Genomic DNA, 17,754 nt, shown 5'->3' on the forward strand with positions numbered 1-17,754 from the left:
CCTGGAATGAAAGAAGATACTAATTTGGCTGGAAGGACCGAGAAGAATTTTTTGATTCTATGGGTGTGTGTGAGTAAGTGTGTGTTTGTCAGAGTGTGGGTGCATGGCTGTGAGAAATACACAAACTCCAGCAAGTGATGAAGCAAGGCGAAGCTTCCAAGTCTTTTATATCCTATACAACCCTCGCTGCTACCATGCAGAGCGCCCAGGGACTGGAAAAATTTAATCACGCTAAACATATGTGTAAGGCGAGATGATGCACTATCAACTGAATACATGCATGAGGAAAATCAGAAAAGAATAATGTCAAGAAGATTCATACTCAACATCTAGTAAATAAGACACGTTCCCACAGGACCAGTCAGGCTGCTGCACATCACCCCCACATGCTGAGGCACACTGAGGAAGCATTTCATACAGAAAAACTCAATGGAACGTCCTCAATTTGGCAAAAGATGCTGAAAAATAAATGTTTTACTCAAATATGTCAATATATACTGCAGATGTACAGTATATGTGTGGATATTTAAATGATGTTTCAAAGTGTGGTTATTCCGTTCATAAATCACAACTCTAATGCACTGACATGACTTCTAAAACCCACTTAGAAAAAAAAGCCTTATTGAGATTCCTGTGTAGGCAAAGTTTACACCCACATCAGACCGAGATTATTTCATGAACATTTTTTCTTAAATCTCTACACTAGTCACAAAATATTTATTTGTTTTCATTGTAATATAAAGAGTATTTTCTTAACTGTGATGGAGTCACTTACAATTCGTTTATTGACACACCAGAGCCGAAACCAGTACTATCAGGCATTTTCATATGCTTGGAGCACACAAGCATAACTTGGCACCGAATTCAGTCATCCAAGCTAAATAACAGAAATCCCCATATGATATTTTTAGACCTACAAAACCCTTCCTTTGGCTTATTACCACACAACCAACTGGAAGTGTTTTGATTTGCAGAGCTTGAATATTAAAATATAGTCATGGAATTCCGCATTTTCTAAATAGTTAGAGATGACTCACCAAAACAAAGTTTCTCAGACATATCTGAGACAGGCATGATAACAGTCAATTTCACATCTAACAGCCAAAGGGGCCCTTTTGCATGGGTCTTGCATGGTCTGCTTGTGTGCGCTCTCTCCAGGAACTTTAGCTTCCTCCCAAAGACATGCATGGGTTAGATTAACTGGCAATTCTAAATTATCCATAAGTATAAATGTGAGCAAGATTGGTTGTTTATTTCTTTGTATTAGCTCTGCGACGGACTGGGCACCAACACCAGGAATGCTTGCTGCCTCTGTCTTAACATCATAACATTTCTCAGTTTAAACACCTTCTGTCCTGTTTTCGGTCACTTCTGTGGTGAGAATATGCAGCTAAAAGTACTCGATTAGGTCTGGATCATCTACACAATTAAAATTGGCAGAAACCGGCTCTGATGCCAACTTATGAAGTTGATAAATGAGTGTTTTTATGGCGAGGACTGCCTGAATATAAAATGTATAGGAGACACATGAAGGTCAGGCAAATGAAGCGACCTTAGAAGATATTGACACCTGGTTCATTATGAGGCTGAAAACCAAAGGGCGTGTAGTAGAGTATCCTGCACACAGATATGTAGGGATACTAAACATTGTGGTAAACCAAGTGAGAAGTTAAGAACTAGGGTTCACACAAAGGGGAATATTTGTGGAGTAAACTCCCGAAGAGATAAACTGGCTAGTAATGGAAGAAATACATCAATGGGACAAAGAAGCAAGCTGGGTTGGACCTTCTGAGGCAAAACGGTCATTGGATAAAATGTGAATGTGGAGTGAAAATACAACTGGCGGTGGGAGATTTATAATATGGAGACACTGTTTAATTAATGTCTTTAGCATAGTGAAACTCCTTAAAAACCCACCCTAACCACCAAATCACTTTATAGATAGGTGAGATATTTTTCTGTCATTTCTGTTTAGTTATATAAGTTGTCTAAGCATACCAAGACAGCTAACATAAAAGCTCAAGTAAAAAAAAACGCTCAGGGAGAAATAGATTTGTCACCTGATTTAAATATACTGCTGGATTTGTCCATAACAATATAAAGGGAAAAGACTAAAGGATTTCATAGCTGGCATATTTTAGGACAGGTATGGGTGGGAAGAGATTAGCAAATGGGAGTAGATTTGAGGAAGCAGTTGATAAGCCCACAGGATGTAGCAAGCCCCACCATAGCTGGTGCAGATAAAACACAATGGATGGTTTAGTTTGTGGAGCTCAAAATGTCACGGGAGGAAACGGCAGATGAGACGTGAAAGAAAATGCTTCAGGTTGGGATAAACTGGTCACTGAAAGTTTGCTAAAATGTTGATGGTAGTAATAACCTAACAATTCCTGAAACTGTTAAATATGAGGATTAATAATATATTAATATGAGATTTTTATAAGTATCTTTGGCAATAACATAAACTGGAACTAAAAGTGAGGAATCCATAAACACATTTCCTGGACAATGAGCCTCTTGTTGTTCTCTTGCTTGTTTCCATGATAAAGAGCCACTGATCAGCAGGATTATTTCACACATCAATATTCTAGAGGTGTTTTCTGCTTTTGTGCACTTCCTATTTTAGTACGGATCCTATGCACAGTTTTATAAATGAGACCATATTCTCTATTTTTCTGATGCCTATGCATTTGAATTAGGAAGCTACATAACAACAGTACCTATTTGGTTTTTTACCTAAGCTACATGCAACATCATTTAGTAAAATAAAATAAATGAAAGGCATTTTTGATTACTTAATTTGTACATGCTTGAAAAAAGGGTTGAGATATATGTATTAAACATCTTAAGAGTTCTTGTGAGTTTTCTGCTAAATCTTTTGTGTTTGGTACATAAAAATAATCAGTGCATCTACCCGCAAAGAAGTAATTTAACGGTTCAATTCAAAATTTAATTAGGCACTGGCAGTTAACGTTTATTACATGACTATATCCTTACATTTACATCGTAAATTGTAAAAGTATAATAAAGATATTTTAATGGTTATAGTAGCAGCCAGTAAAACTGCTACTGCATCATACATTTGATCCATGAATTGGTTCCCTAAATGCAGGCTATCCCTGGATTATGTGAGAAGGGTTTTCCCTTTCTATTGTTTGTGCTTGTGCTAAATTCAAGCACTTGGCAGATTCAGTGCAGTGCTCGTCAGCTTCCCCAGCCCTGTGGTAAACTGCAAACCTTTTCCAATATGCTGCAAGTTGTGTATTTGTGTACTCACATCGCTGTGTGCAGGTCTGACATTAACTGTGATCCTCCGAGAATGGATAAATGACAAAAGATGTGATCCTCCACATCCCCTCCCCTTTTCACTCCCTCAGAGACATGTTGAGGGGGAGGCGGCAATGAAGAAGAATCTGTGTATCTGTCAGTTTGTCTGATAGCCCTGCACACTCTCCACCCTTGTCCCTCTGCAGGGGCTAAGCTCCTGAAGACATTGCTTAAAGTGTCACAACACTTACAAACCAAAGGTAGCCATACTTCAGTTGCAGACCAGAGGAGGCATGGTTATGGAGAAGCCCCTTGAACTCAGTGCAAGTCATTCTGTCAGAGAGTAGTCAGACTGAGAGACACAAAGCCACAAGCAGAAACATACATTTAAGGGTTAATGCGGTGACACACAACACACAGAGGCATGAAAATGACTGCAGGGGCCATGCATCACACGGCGCTCTCCCACACATCCATAGGCATACAAACACACATACGCAAGCACCTTGTCACTCAAGGAAGCAGAGTATGTGATCTGACACAGGATGGAGGGCGCTTACATAACACTTGATTTTTTAAAGGTGTAATTGAATGTCTTTTTGGGTTAAGTGAAAATCATCTGGGTGCACCAGCCATATCAAAGCTGACATTCATCAAAGTCTGCCATAATAAGAAAAAGTCATTTGATGTGAAAAGAAATTCAAAACACACACAAAAATCATACCTGATATACTTTTATTTGATATGCAAAACTTACAAATCTTTTATGTTTTTATGAAAATGTATAGATACGTAAATACTGCTTATTATCCTTGCTAAATGCAGTCAGAAGGAATATATATATATATATATATATATATATATATATATATATATATATATATATATATATATATATATATATATATATATATATATATGGGGTGCAACAATACTCGTATTGATATTGAACCGTTCGATACAGTGCTTTCGGTTCGGTACGCATATGTATCAAACAATACAAAAATTTTTATTTATTTTATCAACTTTTCTTCTGACGATGCTGTCTGTGTTGAGCGCTCAGTGGATCTGCGTTCGACTACTCCGCCTAGGCTGCACTGTGGAGTACAGATCCACTGAGCGCAGCGCAAGCTAGCAAGACAGAAGCTAAGCTCGTTGCAACATGGCAACTGCCTCAACGCTACCCGAAATTGAACCTCCCCCACCGTCATTCAGAGCTGGCGTTTGGTACTATCTTGGTTTTCATGTGAAGCATGACCCTGAAGGTAAGCGCGTCATGGACAAAAGTAAAACAGTATGTCGGATGTGCCACGCAATGCTCAATTTGTGGGAACTAGTGCGTTAGCACAGTTAGCTTGTTAACGTGTTGACGCCATCCAGCCCCACGCACGGGGCGATCCGTGGTAACTCGTTAACGGAGATTTGCCACGTTATGGCGTTAATGTCATTTTAACGAGATTAATGCTAACAGCACTAGTGGGAACACAACGAATATGACAGCACATTTACTCCGACAGCATCCTAGTGCAAAGACAAGTGGAAGCAGACAAAAACAACAAGAACGCAAGCTACAAACTTTACCCGAGTCATTTAGACAGCCGTTAGCACATGATTCTCCTTATGGGGACCTGATATGTTTAATATGCTGCTGAGAATACAGCCCAGAAGAAGCGTATAGTATAGCTTTTATTTTGGAAAGAGCCATTTCTCTGTAATAAACTCTCTTTTCCAAAGATGAGTGATTTCTCGATCAGATAGATTTTTTTTATTATTATTATTTTGTTGTTTCAGCAACATTAAATGTAAAAACTGTACTTTTGAGTTAAAATATATATTTATAATTTTAATAAATGACAAATTAAAAAGGCATGAACATTTTTTTGTATCGAAAAAATATCAAACCGTGACACCAAAGTATCGAACCAAACCGTGAATTTTGTGTATCGTTGCACCCCTAATATATATATACATACACATATTTGTCACATTATAATTCTCCAGAATAAATTGCTTTCAGTGGGAAAGAACACATTAATTCAAAAAGACACATTAATTCAAAATAGATGCTAATTTATGTTTTTAAAAAAGTGGTTGTGGTCACAAAAAAGTAAAAACAAAAAAAACAAAAAACAGAAAATACAATAAAAAAAGCTGAGATGGATCTCAGATGTGTCAAAAGCTCACATCTAAGGTATTACACTTCCTTGATCCAGTTTAAATTCCAAGAACCACCTAGTAAAAATGACCATTTCCTCATTTTCAAGAGTATAACACAGTGCACCCGGCGCATTATGTAAGGACACAATAACTATATGCTCAAGGCAGCTAGAGATATGTAGCGTGACATCTCTATGTATACAATACATATATGTAGGTATCGAGGCCTCATGATTAACACATGGACATGCTTTCTGAGACAAACACTGCTCACACAACACAGCTAAGGCAAATTCCTGGTTATAAAGATACATTTTAGTGTTGAGAAAAAGAAACCACAGATCATAAAATAAAAATGACTCCCTAAATGACCAGTATTTAATGGTCAAACATTCAATTTCAAAGACGGAATCCATTGGGATTATCAGTAAAGTTGACTATAACAAATGGTCAGTGTTGAAGCAGCGGGAAGTTTAAGATCAGTTGTTGTTTACAACACTAAATATTAAACATTTGCTTCAAAGTGGGATCGATATATAATCATCACCTCTCTTGCTCAGATCTGTTCACGTTAATTTCTTCTTGAATTGTGAAACAGCTCTGCAATCAGACAATACAGAGCTGGGCAAGATATAATAGCCAATTTAAGCACCACAAATATAACCACATCAGACTCAGAGTGGAAAAGGAACAGTGCAGTTTCACTCCCTTTTTCACTGTCAATGCTTATTCTCTGACAATAACAAATCCCACACACAAGTTCACTTCAAAACATTCCTGGAGCTTGTGCTGTATGAAACACACTCTCACTGTAAACAAGCACTCATTTTAAGAATGAATTTAAGATTTAGTGCAGGAACAGGCATGCATTCTTGTTTGTGCATACGCAAGGCATGAAGATTTGGTGCAGATTAAGGCAGTAGGCATTTTTTTGTTTAGTTTTTTTGTCCACAGTGTTTTTTAGGAGGAAGAAAACCATAAAGCCTTGCAGGGTGATTTGTCTTTTCAACTGACCAGGAGTGCATATAGAAGAGGTTCTTGGCAGTTGTTCATCCTCATCTCTGCAGCTCTGTTGTTTAAAGTTCCTCAAAGAAGGCAACCCTGGACTTGGTGCTCTGTAGTGTAAGCTGTGTAAGAATCAATAACAAAGGTGTGGTGAGGTTTTATATGAGGGGTAAAAATAAACACAAGAGGAGGAGTATTCTGGCAAGCAATCAAAATAAGTAAAAAGACAGAAATCTTTATTGGAGATTCTGATCATGAAAGTCATTGCCTGGCCTTTCCCTTAGCCTTTTTGCCTGATCTAATCCTTCCGTCTATTCCCAATACACACAGTGTGTGCAAGACCCTGACTTTCAACCAAGACACCATAAAAAGAGTGCAGTGTGCAGATGGTCAGCATGCTTATACATACTGACACAATAAGAAATGTGATTTGACAAAAAATTGGTTAGCAGGTAGCTGTAATTCTGAATGTACACACATGCATGTGTAATCCAATTATTTCTCTGATGAAGCACTTTTAATTAGACACTAGAAAAGCCAAACACATAATCTGACTTGTTTCCCTTGACTAATCAAAAGACTAAATGATCACAAGAAGAGGATAATTGGAGATTCTTTGCCGTGTTTACTGCAAATATACCCCGAAGGTTATTCTGATTGTAATGAATCTCTGATGGTGTAAAGGCATGCAATGTTGTTGATACACCTTACATAGATTATAATATCCAGAAACTGAAAGAAAATCTGCCTCTATTAAGGTTTACAACTCAATCAGGGTACAACACAACTTTGCAGATTTTCCAGCTCTCTGCTACAGACAATCAAACAGATGAGGAGAGAAGTGGGAGATCAATGCCAGTCAGAGAAAAAACTGTTAATTGTCTTTCTCTCCAGGTTTAAATGAGCTGGTGATGGATTAATTCGGGTCACTGGCTGTGCTTTAACCGTTCAGGCGAAGCTAACCGTTGACTTATCTAACACTGCATAAGAGCGCACCAAGGCAAATTGGCTGGGCAAACTAGTTTCTCTTTTTAACATCTGCAGGGCAAAGGGAATTAAACCGACTGCCAAAGTCAATATTACACGGGGGATGAAGGAGGACAGTTCAGGAAATCCAGTTTTTTCTGGGGAATGTGCTGATTGAGGGACTTAAGCAAATCCAAACAGATGTGTGGGAAGGGGATGGATTAGCAGTGTTATGTTTACTGATCACCTTCTAGTGTCCCTGCTGACAGAAAGCCTGAGCTATATTTGTGAGTGCTAAAGTCTGACCGCATGCTTATCTGTATCTAACTCTCGAGCATTTTTCTCCACACTGGCCACAGTCTCCACTTTAGAAAGAGCAAAAACTCTTTACTCGATGTTCCAGGTATTAGTGCTATGAAAGACACGGCAGCAAGAAATGCTTTTGTGTGATGTTTAGTACAATAGCTTCCCTCCTTTGTCTGCCACTTCATACGGTCTGAATGGACTGCCACATATAGCATAAAAAAAGCACTGCCTCTCTTAAACTTCACACAGAATCTCTAAAGCTCTTGTATTGAGACTTATTTACAGAGAATGAGCTCTCTGTAAGCCCTGGTGCTAACAAAACAGAAACTGTGGCCTGGATGAAGTGCAAAGACACTGTGCCGTGTCAAAGGAACGTTCATTAATCATCCAAAGGGGGAGAGTGAGTCTGGGAGCAGAAAACTTTGCCCAGGGTTGCAGCTGGTCCTGATGCTTTGGGCTCAGTGATCTGTGCTTCGTTCCACATTCCCTCTGCTCTTCTTTTCCCACCGTCTCCTCCTCACCCCAACCACCCCCTGGTCACTAACTTCACAGTGCATTCTTGGAACTTATCCGTGACTCAGCCTCCTTCAACCTCCTCTTCCTTTTTAGTGCGCCCCCCGCCTTCCCTAAACTTCTCACCTCTTTTAGCAAAGCTGGCTTCCTCACTCTTCATTTCTTTTCCCTTCTCCCTGCAATGCCACGAGGCCTGGCCCCTTCCCTCACTAAGAAGATAAATGCCAACGCCTCTGGTTCAATTAAAGCAACACTTTTAACTCAGCTCCTTTTCCACTTGCATGCCAGAGGTGCCCCCATCAATCCAAATGACTAATCACCAAGCAAAAATCAATTAGTGCTCCCCCTAACAAGCGTATTTTACACTCAGAGACAAAACGAAGGAGGGTGGGCTCTTTTGTTACACAATGTGCTGTGAACAACCCAAATTTTTATTTGATACTTTTATTTAAATTAGAGAGATACTGGAGCGGTAGGATAAAGGAGAACAAGTCTAATCTGCCAGTTCATCAGAGGACAGCGGAAATATAATCTTTTTATAACAATGCTGCTGACTTTGACCAATCAATTATGAAATATCCCACAGGCCAAGAGCCTGCCACATCTACTGTTTTTATATCATTACTAAACGAGACTGGGTGAGATGAAATCGCTAATACTAATGGAGTTGCTATAAGATGAATGCAAACGCACAGATTTTCACAAAGACTGTACATAAAAGATGGACACAAGTAGGCTACTGTGACGTTACCTGTTGTTCCAACGTGAAGCCTTGAGCTGACCTCTTTATCTGGTGCAAGTTTTGTCTTTGGAACCAGATGTGTCACAGCAACAGGTATATATGATTTGGAAATACATCACACTGCGTGCTCATGGCTGCCTGTCAATCACAAACATAACCCCTGTAGCTTACCCTGCTTTAACCTTCTTTTTGACTCAAATGAGCACCATAATTTACAAAATGGCTCAATAAGACTTGAGTGACTGAGACCATAAATTCATGAATACTTGTTTTTGCACATATAGTCGTTGCCCTGCTACTAGAAACAACGGCTTTATTTTTTTAGACCTGGTTGCTAAGTCCATCTTTTATATACAGTTGTTGTCGCTACAATAGGAGGGGGCCATCCAGGAAGTATTCAGAGTTTATTTAAACTTCATAATACTGTAAATGTGGCTCATGTAAGCTCATTGGATAGCAGTTGAATGGCTTAAATAACTGTAAATGTAGTGATGTGTTTCTCACTTCATTAGATGTTTTAGTGCTCATTTATATTCATTAACCATGAGAAAAATATCCGATGCATTTGCTTCACTTCCAGAACCACTTTATGCTTCAAGATTTGCTGTTTTTAATTAAAATAACGATCACATGTACCTGGCATCAGTAGCAGTTTGCCTCACCCTAAAACGAAAGTCAGATTAGCTTGAAATAGTAGTAGCTGCTGAGACAGCTTTACTCACACTTTCTTATCTCTTCTCCTCTGCAACTGCACTGCTAGTGCCCATGCACCCACTGACATCTTGAAATTTTACTTTCAAAATTCAGAAAGATGTTTTTTTTTGTCAGATGTGTGGGTGTTTATCGATGTAGTGTAATATCTGATTATTCGTTTTTCCAATATATAACCTCGAGGTAAACAGCAGAGGTAATCAGATTTCTGTTTTGGATCTGAAGGCCTATTGAAAACTATTTCTGTGTGAACACAAATATGGACAGACAAGCCAAGGTTACTGGGAAACATCTTATTTTTTAAGGACTGTGTATGTTTATGTGGCAGCTGAGCTGGGAGTTACCTTTTTAAAGTTACTGTGCTTGCTGGTCCCCTGTTCTGTGTTCTGATTGTGAATGATGTCTAGAGAAGTCTCCCTCTCTTTCAGCTTCAGACTTTCAATCTCCGTCTTCAGCTCATTCAGCTGTTCCTGCAGGTGCTTGCTCTTCTCCATGTACTCAACCCTATGCATGAACAAATTGCCAGTTGAGAAACAGCCATTATTTCCATGCTCATTAAGAATAAACACAGTGACAATAAGGTTAAATTAAGTCCAGAATTACACCATATGATTTCATATCAAATAGGCCAAAGGACACATCAAAAATGTGGCTTTAAAAGTGGTATAACACTACAATATGACATCGTACAAAAAGACAGAATATGTGGATTCAAGTTTTGATATAAATTCTGTTTAACTAAAGATAAAGACAGAATGTCCTTTTCCATTTGAAAATGTACTGCCAGCAGTCTGTAGGAAGTAGCTAAAGCCTGCCACAGTGACATCTCGCGGTAATTAGCATATCCATGACATCACTGTGTCAGCTGTCCTTCTGTCCTTGCATATAATACCCAAGAAGGCTGTTTTCATCACATAACTTTCAGTTTCTGGTATCAGACAATAGAATGAGCATGAAACAGTGACTGTTGACTGTTGACTAAATTGATGTTTTGATAAAATCCTTATTTTCCCACTGTGATGTAATCTGACAACATTGCTACATAGATAAGCTAAAGGCAATAGCTAACCTTTGATTTCAGCTATATTCGCATTTAAAAATTATTATATCTTCAAAGATCTAGTACGTTTGCATGTGCAGCTCATTCTGCTGCCAAGTGATGAGTTGAATGTGCTGCTGGGAGAAAAAAGTGAGTAACTTTTTGGGCATTAAAAAATGCTAAGGGCGCTTTGAAAAAAATCACTAAAAGAAGCTTATGTGCAAGTTCAATAAGGAAGATCTGTATTCCCACATTTGCCTGCATTGAATGAGCATGAGGGTGTCTGTGCTGCTAGTCTGTCCTGTCCATGACTTCCTCTTTCCCACACTTTCAAACTGAATTTTGTCATCATCGCTCATTTCTATCACCAATTTTTATTCTTCTTTCTTCCTGTCAGCCAATCAGCTTGTGTTCTGTGTGCTTTAAACCTCACTGCTCCTCTGTCATTCTAACTCTCCGACTCTCTTTCCTGCAACCCACGTCCTTCCCATCTCAGCTTCCACCTGCTTCATCTCTGCCACCATAAACATGTAGACTCCGGGGGGTCCTGTCCTACTTCCTACCATTGCCACACTCTGCTCTGCTATGTAGCTTCATTGGAGTCTAATAGTCAAATAGAAACTCAAACTCTCTTCTTCAATAAATCATGTTCAGTCATTTTAAATGATCTCTTCTTATTGTAATAAAGTTGGCAACAATGTGGAGAAATTTTATTCAAGTGGAGCTGGGTATGCGTGTGAATGCAGAGGGGGAAAATGAGCTGGAAAAATGTAATAAATAATTTTTATCACTTGCTACTTTAGCACACTATAGTAATGGTGAAACTGCTGACACACATCAGGCACAACAAACCAGACTTACTCGCAGTGTGTACCATTGTTAAAATGCTACTGTCTGTACTTACTAAAGAAGTGTAGTGTCAGTTTTGTGACTGAGATGTGTGGAAAGGAGAATTTTTGTGCATATGTATTTACATGAGTTTACTTTTCAGAATGCAACATTAGGGGAGCAACTTATTTAAATGAATAATGCATTACATGAATAAGATTTGCAACACATTGTTTCCTAGAAATTGTACATTTCTGTATTTCTGTTCCAATCAATAACACTGGTATTTTAATGAAACAGAGCAGAACTGAACTGAACTTAACATGTAATGTCAGAGGGAGGGAGGAGAACCCCCCAATACAAAAAGTATACATGCATGTGTGTTTACATTCTTCAGTGTTTTAGCTTTTAGACACATTTCTACACAGACATTGGTACACACAAAAAAATCTCTGCATGGGTTTTGAAAAGTAGTTCACACACATCCTGACTTCATGTACATTCTCATTTTTTTCTCTTCTTCCTTCATTTTCTTTCTTTCTTTTTTTTTTACTTCTATCAGGGAAATTTAATACCATATTGAAATGTCTATCAAAATGCAGATATTAATGGGACCTGAGTTAGTGTGTAAGATTAAATTACTACGTACCTGGAGACCCACTATTCCTGCAGAAAAAATAAGAGCAGCACATGCATTTCTGCACGAGGCACATTAAAAGTACCTCCATTAATAAATCGATGACCTGTCATTTGACTGTAACTAATTTTTTGTGCTCTACCCATCGTACAGGTCAGCTATTACACATAGGTTTCAGGTTTATACAGTGGACAAGTTCATAATAATGCAGTTCTCTTCTGGATAAATCAGCTGCCTCTCACTGACCTGAATTGCTATTTTAGAGAGAAACACATACATAAAAACCTGAATTTACACTGTAATATTTTTTTTAGTACATTACTCTCACCCTCTCGCTCCCTCATCAGATCTGCTCATTTTTGACCGACTAGTTTGAGCTGCTCTTGGCAGGATGTTGGTCATTATTGAAATGAACCGATGCCCTTGTTTATAAATTACCACACTGTTAGTAGATCACCCGCAGCACTCTCAGCTTCCACCGGCACATTTCTGCGATTGCAGCATCACGCTAATTTGGTAAAACTGGTGCTTAGGCTGAATCTCCCCCAGAAGCAAAACGCATTGACAAATACTTGGTGTGTATATTGTTAGATGGGGAAAGGGCTGTGACCAAAGGAGAGAGATGTCATAATGATGACAGTCTGAAAAAAGGCAAGGGTTACTTTGAAACTTACAGGAAAACTATGAGAGTTGATTTTGTCAATATCATGAACAAGATCCTTCTTTTTTTTAGGTAGCTCTAGTTTTCTAATTGTATTCTCTTTGTTGTTCAAATATTTCACTTTTACATGTATACAAGTGTTTTGTTTTTTTAATTATTATTTTGTTGCTGTATTACTTTCCTACATTGATGGGTGTTTTTAGCTACCAGAAATACTAAAATGAAAAACAACAAAAATCTATCAGCTATTTTACAGCATGTGTCTCTCAACTCCGCTGCAGTTTTCTGGTTTTGTCAAAAATTACCAGCTAGCTGCTGCCCTGCAGTTCTACTCTTTGAATTAAAAAAAAACCCTAATTACCTAATTAGATGACAACTAAGACCCAGGTAATTTACCCAACTGTACAGTCAGGGTCACACTTGTCAAAATGTACCTTTTCCTGTCTGCAAACAGTGACCTACAAGAACTACTGAAATAAAATGGCCAAATGCGGGCAGCGGAACAACTGCAGTTAATGCTGAGGGTCAAATATTCACCAGAGCCCTGAATTAAAATGTGCATATTTAAAATGATGGTGCTCCTGGACCAATTTAAATCTTTCTCAAGCATATTCTGAGGTTATTCAAAAGCACTTAAAATATGTATTTCTTTTCAACTGATTAATTCCTTCCAATGACAACTGCAAATAGGTGGAGCCACACAACCAGAAAGTGAGAAGGTGCAGTTTTAAGTCAAAATAATAAGTAGGATCAGCACAGAACTGGCTACTTACTTCTCCTTCTCAATCTCCATGGATAGACGTTTCATGTCAGTATCTTTAAAGTCAAAACTGAGGTTTTCTCTACTGAAGCTGACATCTTGAGGCATGCTGTCAGGTGCCAGTCCTGGGGACTACGATTGAAAAAAAAACAATGAGGTAGAGGTTTATGAAGTGACAGTAATCTTAAATTACAAATAGGAAAAAAAAGGCATTACTTACAGACATAAAAATGATAGAAAGAGAAACAAAAGAGAGCAAGACAGAATAAAAATATGTGGTTTTTGCAGAGTGTATGAACAACGATGTGTGAAAATATGACACAAGGACACAATGGTAACAGACAAAGTGAAGAAGGGCACATGAGCTGATAAAAATGTGCTTTTAGGGTTTGATTAAATTTTTTGAAATGCATGTCTTTATATATTTCTTTAGGATCCTCATTCATATTATATCAATCACCAGTATCTCAGTGTGTGTGTGTGTGTGTGTGTGTGTGTGTGTGTGTGTGTGTGTGTGTGTGCGCAGGCTAATGAATGTGGAATGTGTGGGTTTTTAACATGTTGAAAGCCCTTGTGTAGGCTGCCTGATGTGGTGCCTGGTCTTATGCAAGTATCTCCTGTTCTGTTTGGCTTTGTATGAAAACAATTGCATGTGTCAGTGTGTGAACATGTGTGTTTTAAGGAGTCCAGATAAAACTGGTAACCCTATATGCTCATGTCATATTTAAGACCCGCAACACACAATTTTCCTGATGGGGATACATTATCATTCTGTGAAACTACACTGCATGTGCACCTGCACCACCATTTGTTGATGGTTTTCCACAGAAGATATTTTCTGTCTGTGTCACTTGTTATTTTGCTATTTTTTATGGATAATCTTTTTGGAAATTATACATAAAGTATATCCAAGAACTATGGAGGAAACATAATCTTTAGAAATATAAATAACAAAAAAGGATATTACATTTAGAGTGATCTTTATAAACACAGAGATGCAATGAATGGTGTATTAGTTATTTTTCAAGCAGACATTCCTTTAAACTCTCAATAATGTACGATTATGCTGCTTTTTTTGGTTTTGCATGCATGTAGGAAAAGTGTGTTGGGGTTTGTGACATCATTTTGTGCTTTAGGACAGCGGTCCCCAACCCCCGGGCCTCGGACCAGTACCGGTCCGTGAGTCGTTTGGTACCGGGCCGCGAGAGTTGAGGCTCAGGTGTGAAATGTATGGTTTTCAGGGTTTTTATCGGTTTTCAGCGTTATTTTGTTATCGTTTTTATTGTTAACTCGGTTTTCCTGGGTCTTTTCACGTGTGTTATGAATAAATCTTCTTTTTTTCGGTACCGGTACTAGTTTTATTTTGTTGTATTTATCCGCGACACCTTAAAGGCCGGTCGGGCATAAACCGGTCCGTGGCGCAAAAAAGGTTGGGGACCGCTGCTTTAGGATGTTATGAAGGGCATATCTTTTATGTTTTCTGACCCTCTGTACACAGATCAAAAGGTAAAATGGTATAACTGAGTCGGTAATATGAGAAAATATATGGTCATTTTACTTGATTATTGGCTTACTGATGTATTTCTGAAAACATGTGAATAGTTTCTCCCAGTTTGATCGTGAACACTCATATCTGACCTTTTCAGATACTATGTACTGCATGAATTACGTTATCTACCTATGCGTTTGAAGAATATGTGAAGATCAAGCCTGTGTGTGTGCCTTGGGTCAGTTACCACATAGACAGCCTTGCTGGTAATCTCCAGCAGCTTGTTTTTTGCTCTGCGCTCAGAATCCCTGGCTTCCAGCAGGTCCTGTTTCAGCTGTTCAGCCTCCTTGGCCCTGAGGTATAAACAGACAGAGATTGATACTTTATTCTTTCGTTCACCTCCCAGTCCTTCCAAGGAAACAGAATTATCTAAACCAAATCCAAAAATTATCTTACATAATTGGTACATTGGTACTCAGTGAACCTGGAATGTCACTTTGTTATTACGTAGATGATTGATGTATGACCCCAGAAGACAATCATTCCCGACTCCATTATTTCACCATCGAGTATCCGCACAAAGATATAAAAGTGTTACATGCGAGAGATTACATTTCTTTTGATTGTGTTCCTGAACATTCAGCAGTTGTGGGGGAGCTACGTGCCTCGAGGGTTTGAGTGGACAGAGTCATTTACATGTTGAGTACCACAGGTTTAAATTTTCTCTGTTGCAGAAAAGTGCTCATCCAAAAATTCCAGTTACTGAGAAGTGGTTAATGGTATCCATTTGAAATGATTGCCTAATAAACTGTGAAGTAGAGGCTGTAAAGTGATATTCTTAGTATGTATATTGTTTTTGTATGGAAATGAATTGATCGGCATCTATTAAGTTTTACAAAACCACTCACTCAAGTCCCACTCTCTTTATATCCATCTGACTGCTACCGAAATAAGAAAAGTCAAGAGCGCACGGTGTACTTGATTGATTTTATCTACTTCAGGAAGTTTAAAAAAGAAAATGTCAAAATTGCTTTGCAAGGAAGAGATAAACCCAGATCAAAAAATACACTTTTAGTATTGTAGAACTTAAAGTACTACGGTGTTATAAAAGAGTCTCTTTGACAGGGACTACCACCATCACTTGGTATTGCTACTATCCGTTAACTAGCACAAATATTAGTGCTTCTAGTTCAGATGACGTGCCTCAGACCAAAGGAGTGCAACAGAGTGACTCAAGCTGCAGTGCAGAAACAAAGCCTTTGAAATAAAAATTTTAAACAAGTTTTAAGTTCTTATTTTTTGATGTGCTCCTGGGCCACTCAGGACTTCATTGTTATTCCAACTAGAAATTTTAAAAAAGGATTTATGACTGTGAATTCAAATTTGTGTAGCCATGATCTTGATAATATCTTTCCACAAACAGACAGGCATATAAAAACCTAACAAAGCACTCAAAACCGCACTTTTGGTTGTTTCTGCGACACAACAGGTGCCTCAAGGAACACTGTTTACTGTTTACTATGATGACATATACACCATATGCACGTGCACACACACACACACACACAACCACAGACAAACAGACTTGCAAAGTGACAACAATACCATCTTTGCTGTTGCAGCTGGCAATAAGGAAAAACAACTCTTGGGAAGTTAGTGAGATGTGGGAATAAGTTATTTATATCTGAAAATTATGCACTGTGTACAAATGTCTGATGTGGATACAAAGAGAGAGGATTTGGGTGAAATGCTGCTTATTGAGCCAAAGCCACAAAGCTAAACAAATACACTGTATAGTCTCCACAGCAGGACACACTCTACATTTATCCACCCAGTCCTCCTTCTTCTTCTCCCCACCTCCTTTCTGACTCCTCGGCCATCTTGAGGGCTACCATCTTTGCCTCCAGCATCTTCTGTTCCATGAGTCGCCGCTCTTCCTGGCCACGAATGGCAGTCACTTTGATACGCTGCATCTCTGTCTCAGCCTCGGTGGCTTTCTGGGCCAGCAGCTTGGCCTCCTCCTCTGCGATCTGGGCCTTTTCAGCCAGCAGGTCCGCCGTCTGCTCCGAACGCAGCTGGAGAGAAGAAGGAAGCGCAGGAAGAAAGGGCAAACACATGCAGAAAATAGAGGACAAGATAAGTTAAAAACAGAGAGAAGATATGTCCAAGAAAAAACTGTAACGGGAGGTACATGCATGTACACTCGGAGGAAATTACCTGTAGATATTGTTGATGTTGAGAGAAAATTATTTTGTTTTAAATCTGGCATATACTGCACGTGTCACAGCCATCAACACAATGGTAAACTCCAGAACGATCGAACCAACTCAATCTTACCAGTGCCTCATTGGCCATGTGAGCTTCATCCTGCAGCTGAATTAGTCTCCTTTTCAATTCGTCCCTGGCTCTCTCCGCCTCCTCCCGCAGCTGTTTCTCCCTTTGCAGACGTTGTCTTTCTACCTGAATTATAGATATATATATATTTTGCAGTGTGGTAAAACATAAGATTACATGGTGGGGAAAAAATGGAAACATGTAAGATCTGTGAAAGGTAACTGAAGTGGAAAAGATGATGTACTGTTAAAAAGACAATGTGACAAAGCTTTACTGAAATACACCAAAGCAGCAAAAACTATGTGATGACATGGTGTGGCCACACCATTTTTATTAGAG

General features: G+C 38.7%; 1 protein-coding gene across 3 annotated transcripts in view; it reads right to left on the reverse strand.

Annotated features, from left to right (window-relative positions):
* Nucleotides 1-3,985: 3,985 nt before the first annotated feature.
* The window catches only part of nf2a (NF2, moesin-ezrin-radixin like (MERLIN) tumor suppressor a), a 31,205-nt gene continuing 17,436 nt past the window's right edge, over nucleotides 3,986-17,754 (reverse strand). For 2 of the 3 annotated variants that reach the window (XM_084945979.1, XM_084945978.1), the window contains 6 exons: nucleotides 17,419-17,541; nucleotides 16,939-17,156; nucleotides 15,329-15,434; nucleotides 13,606-13,724; nucleotides 10,012-10,171; nucleotides 6,394-6,551 (listed from right to left, as the gene is read on the reverse strand). In XM_084945979.1, the coding sequence (XP_084802105.1) occupies nucleotides 6,501-6,551; nucleotides 10,012-10,171; nucleotides 13,606-13,724; nucleotides 15,329-15,434; nucleotides 16,939-17,156; nucleotides 17,419-17,541 (777 nt within the window). In that variant the 3' untranslated portion in view covers nucleotides 6,394-6,500. Of the gene's footprint in view, nucleotides 6,552-10,011; nucleotides 10,172-13,605; nucleotides 13,725-15,328; nucleotides 15,435-16,938; nucleotides 17,157-17,418; nucleotides 17,542-17,754 lie in introns of all 3 variants that reach the window. The other variant, XM_084945980.1, reaches the window with a different exon arrangement.

This window comes from Perissodus microlepis, chromosome 12, assembly GCF_051167445.1.
Source record: "Perissodus microlepis isolate ML-2025 ecotype Zambia chromosome 12, ASM5116744v1, whole genome shotgun sequence".
Taxonomy (NCBI): Eukaryota; Metazoa; Chordata; class Actinopteri; order Cichliformes; family Cichlidae; genus Perissodus; species Perissodus microlepis.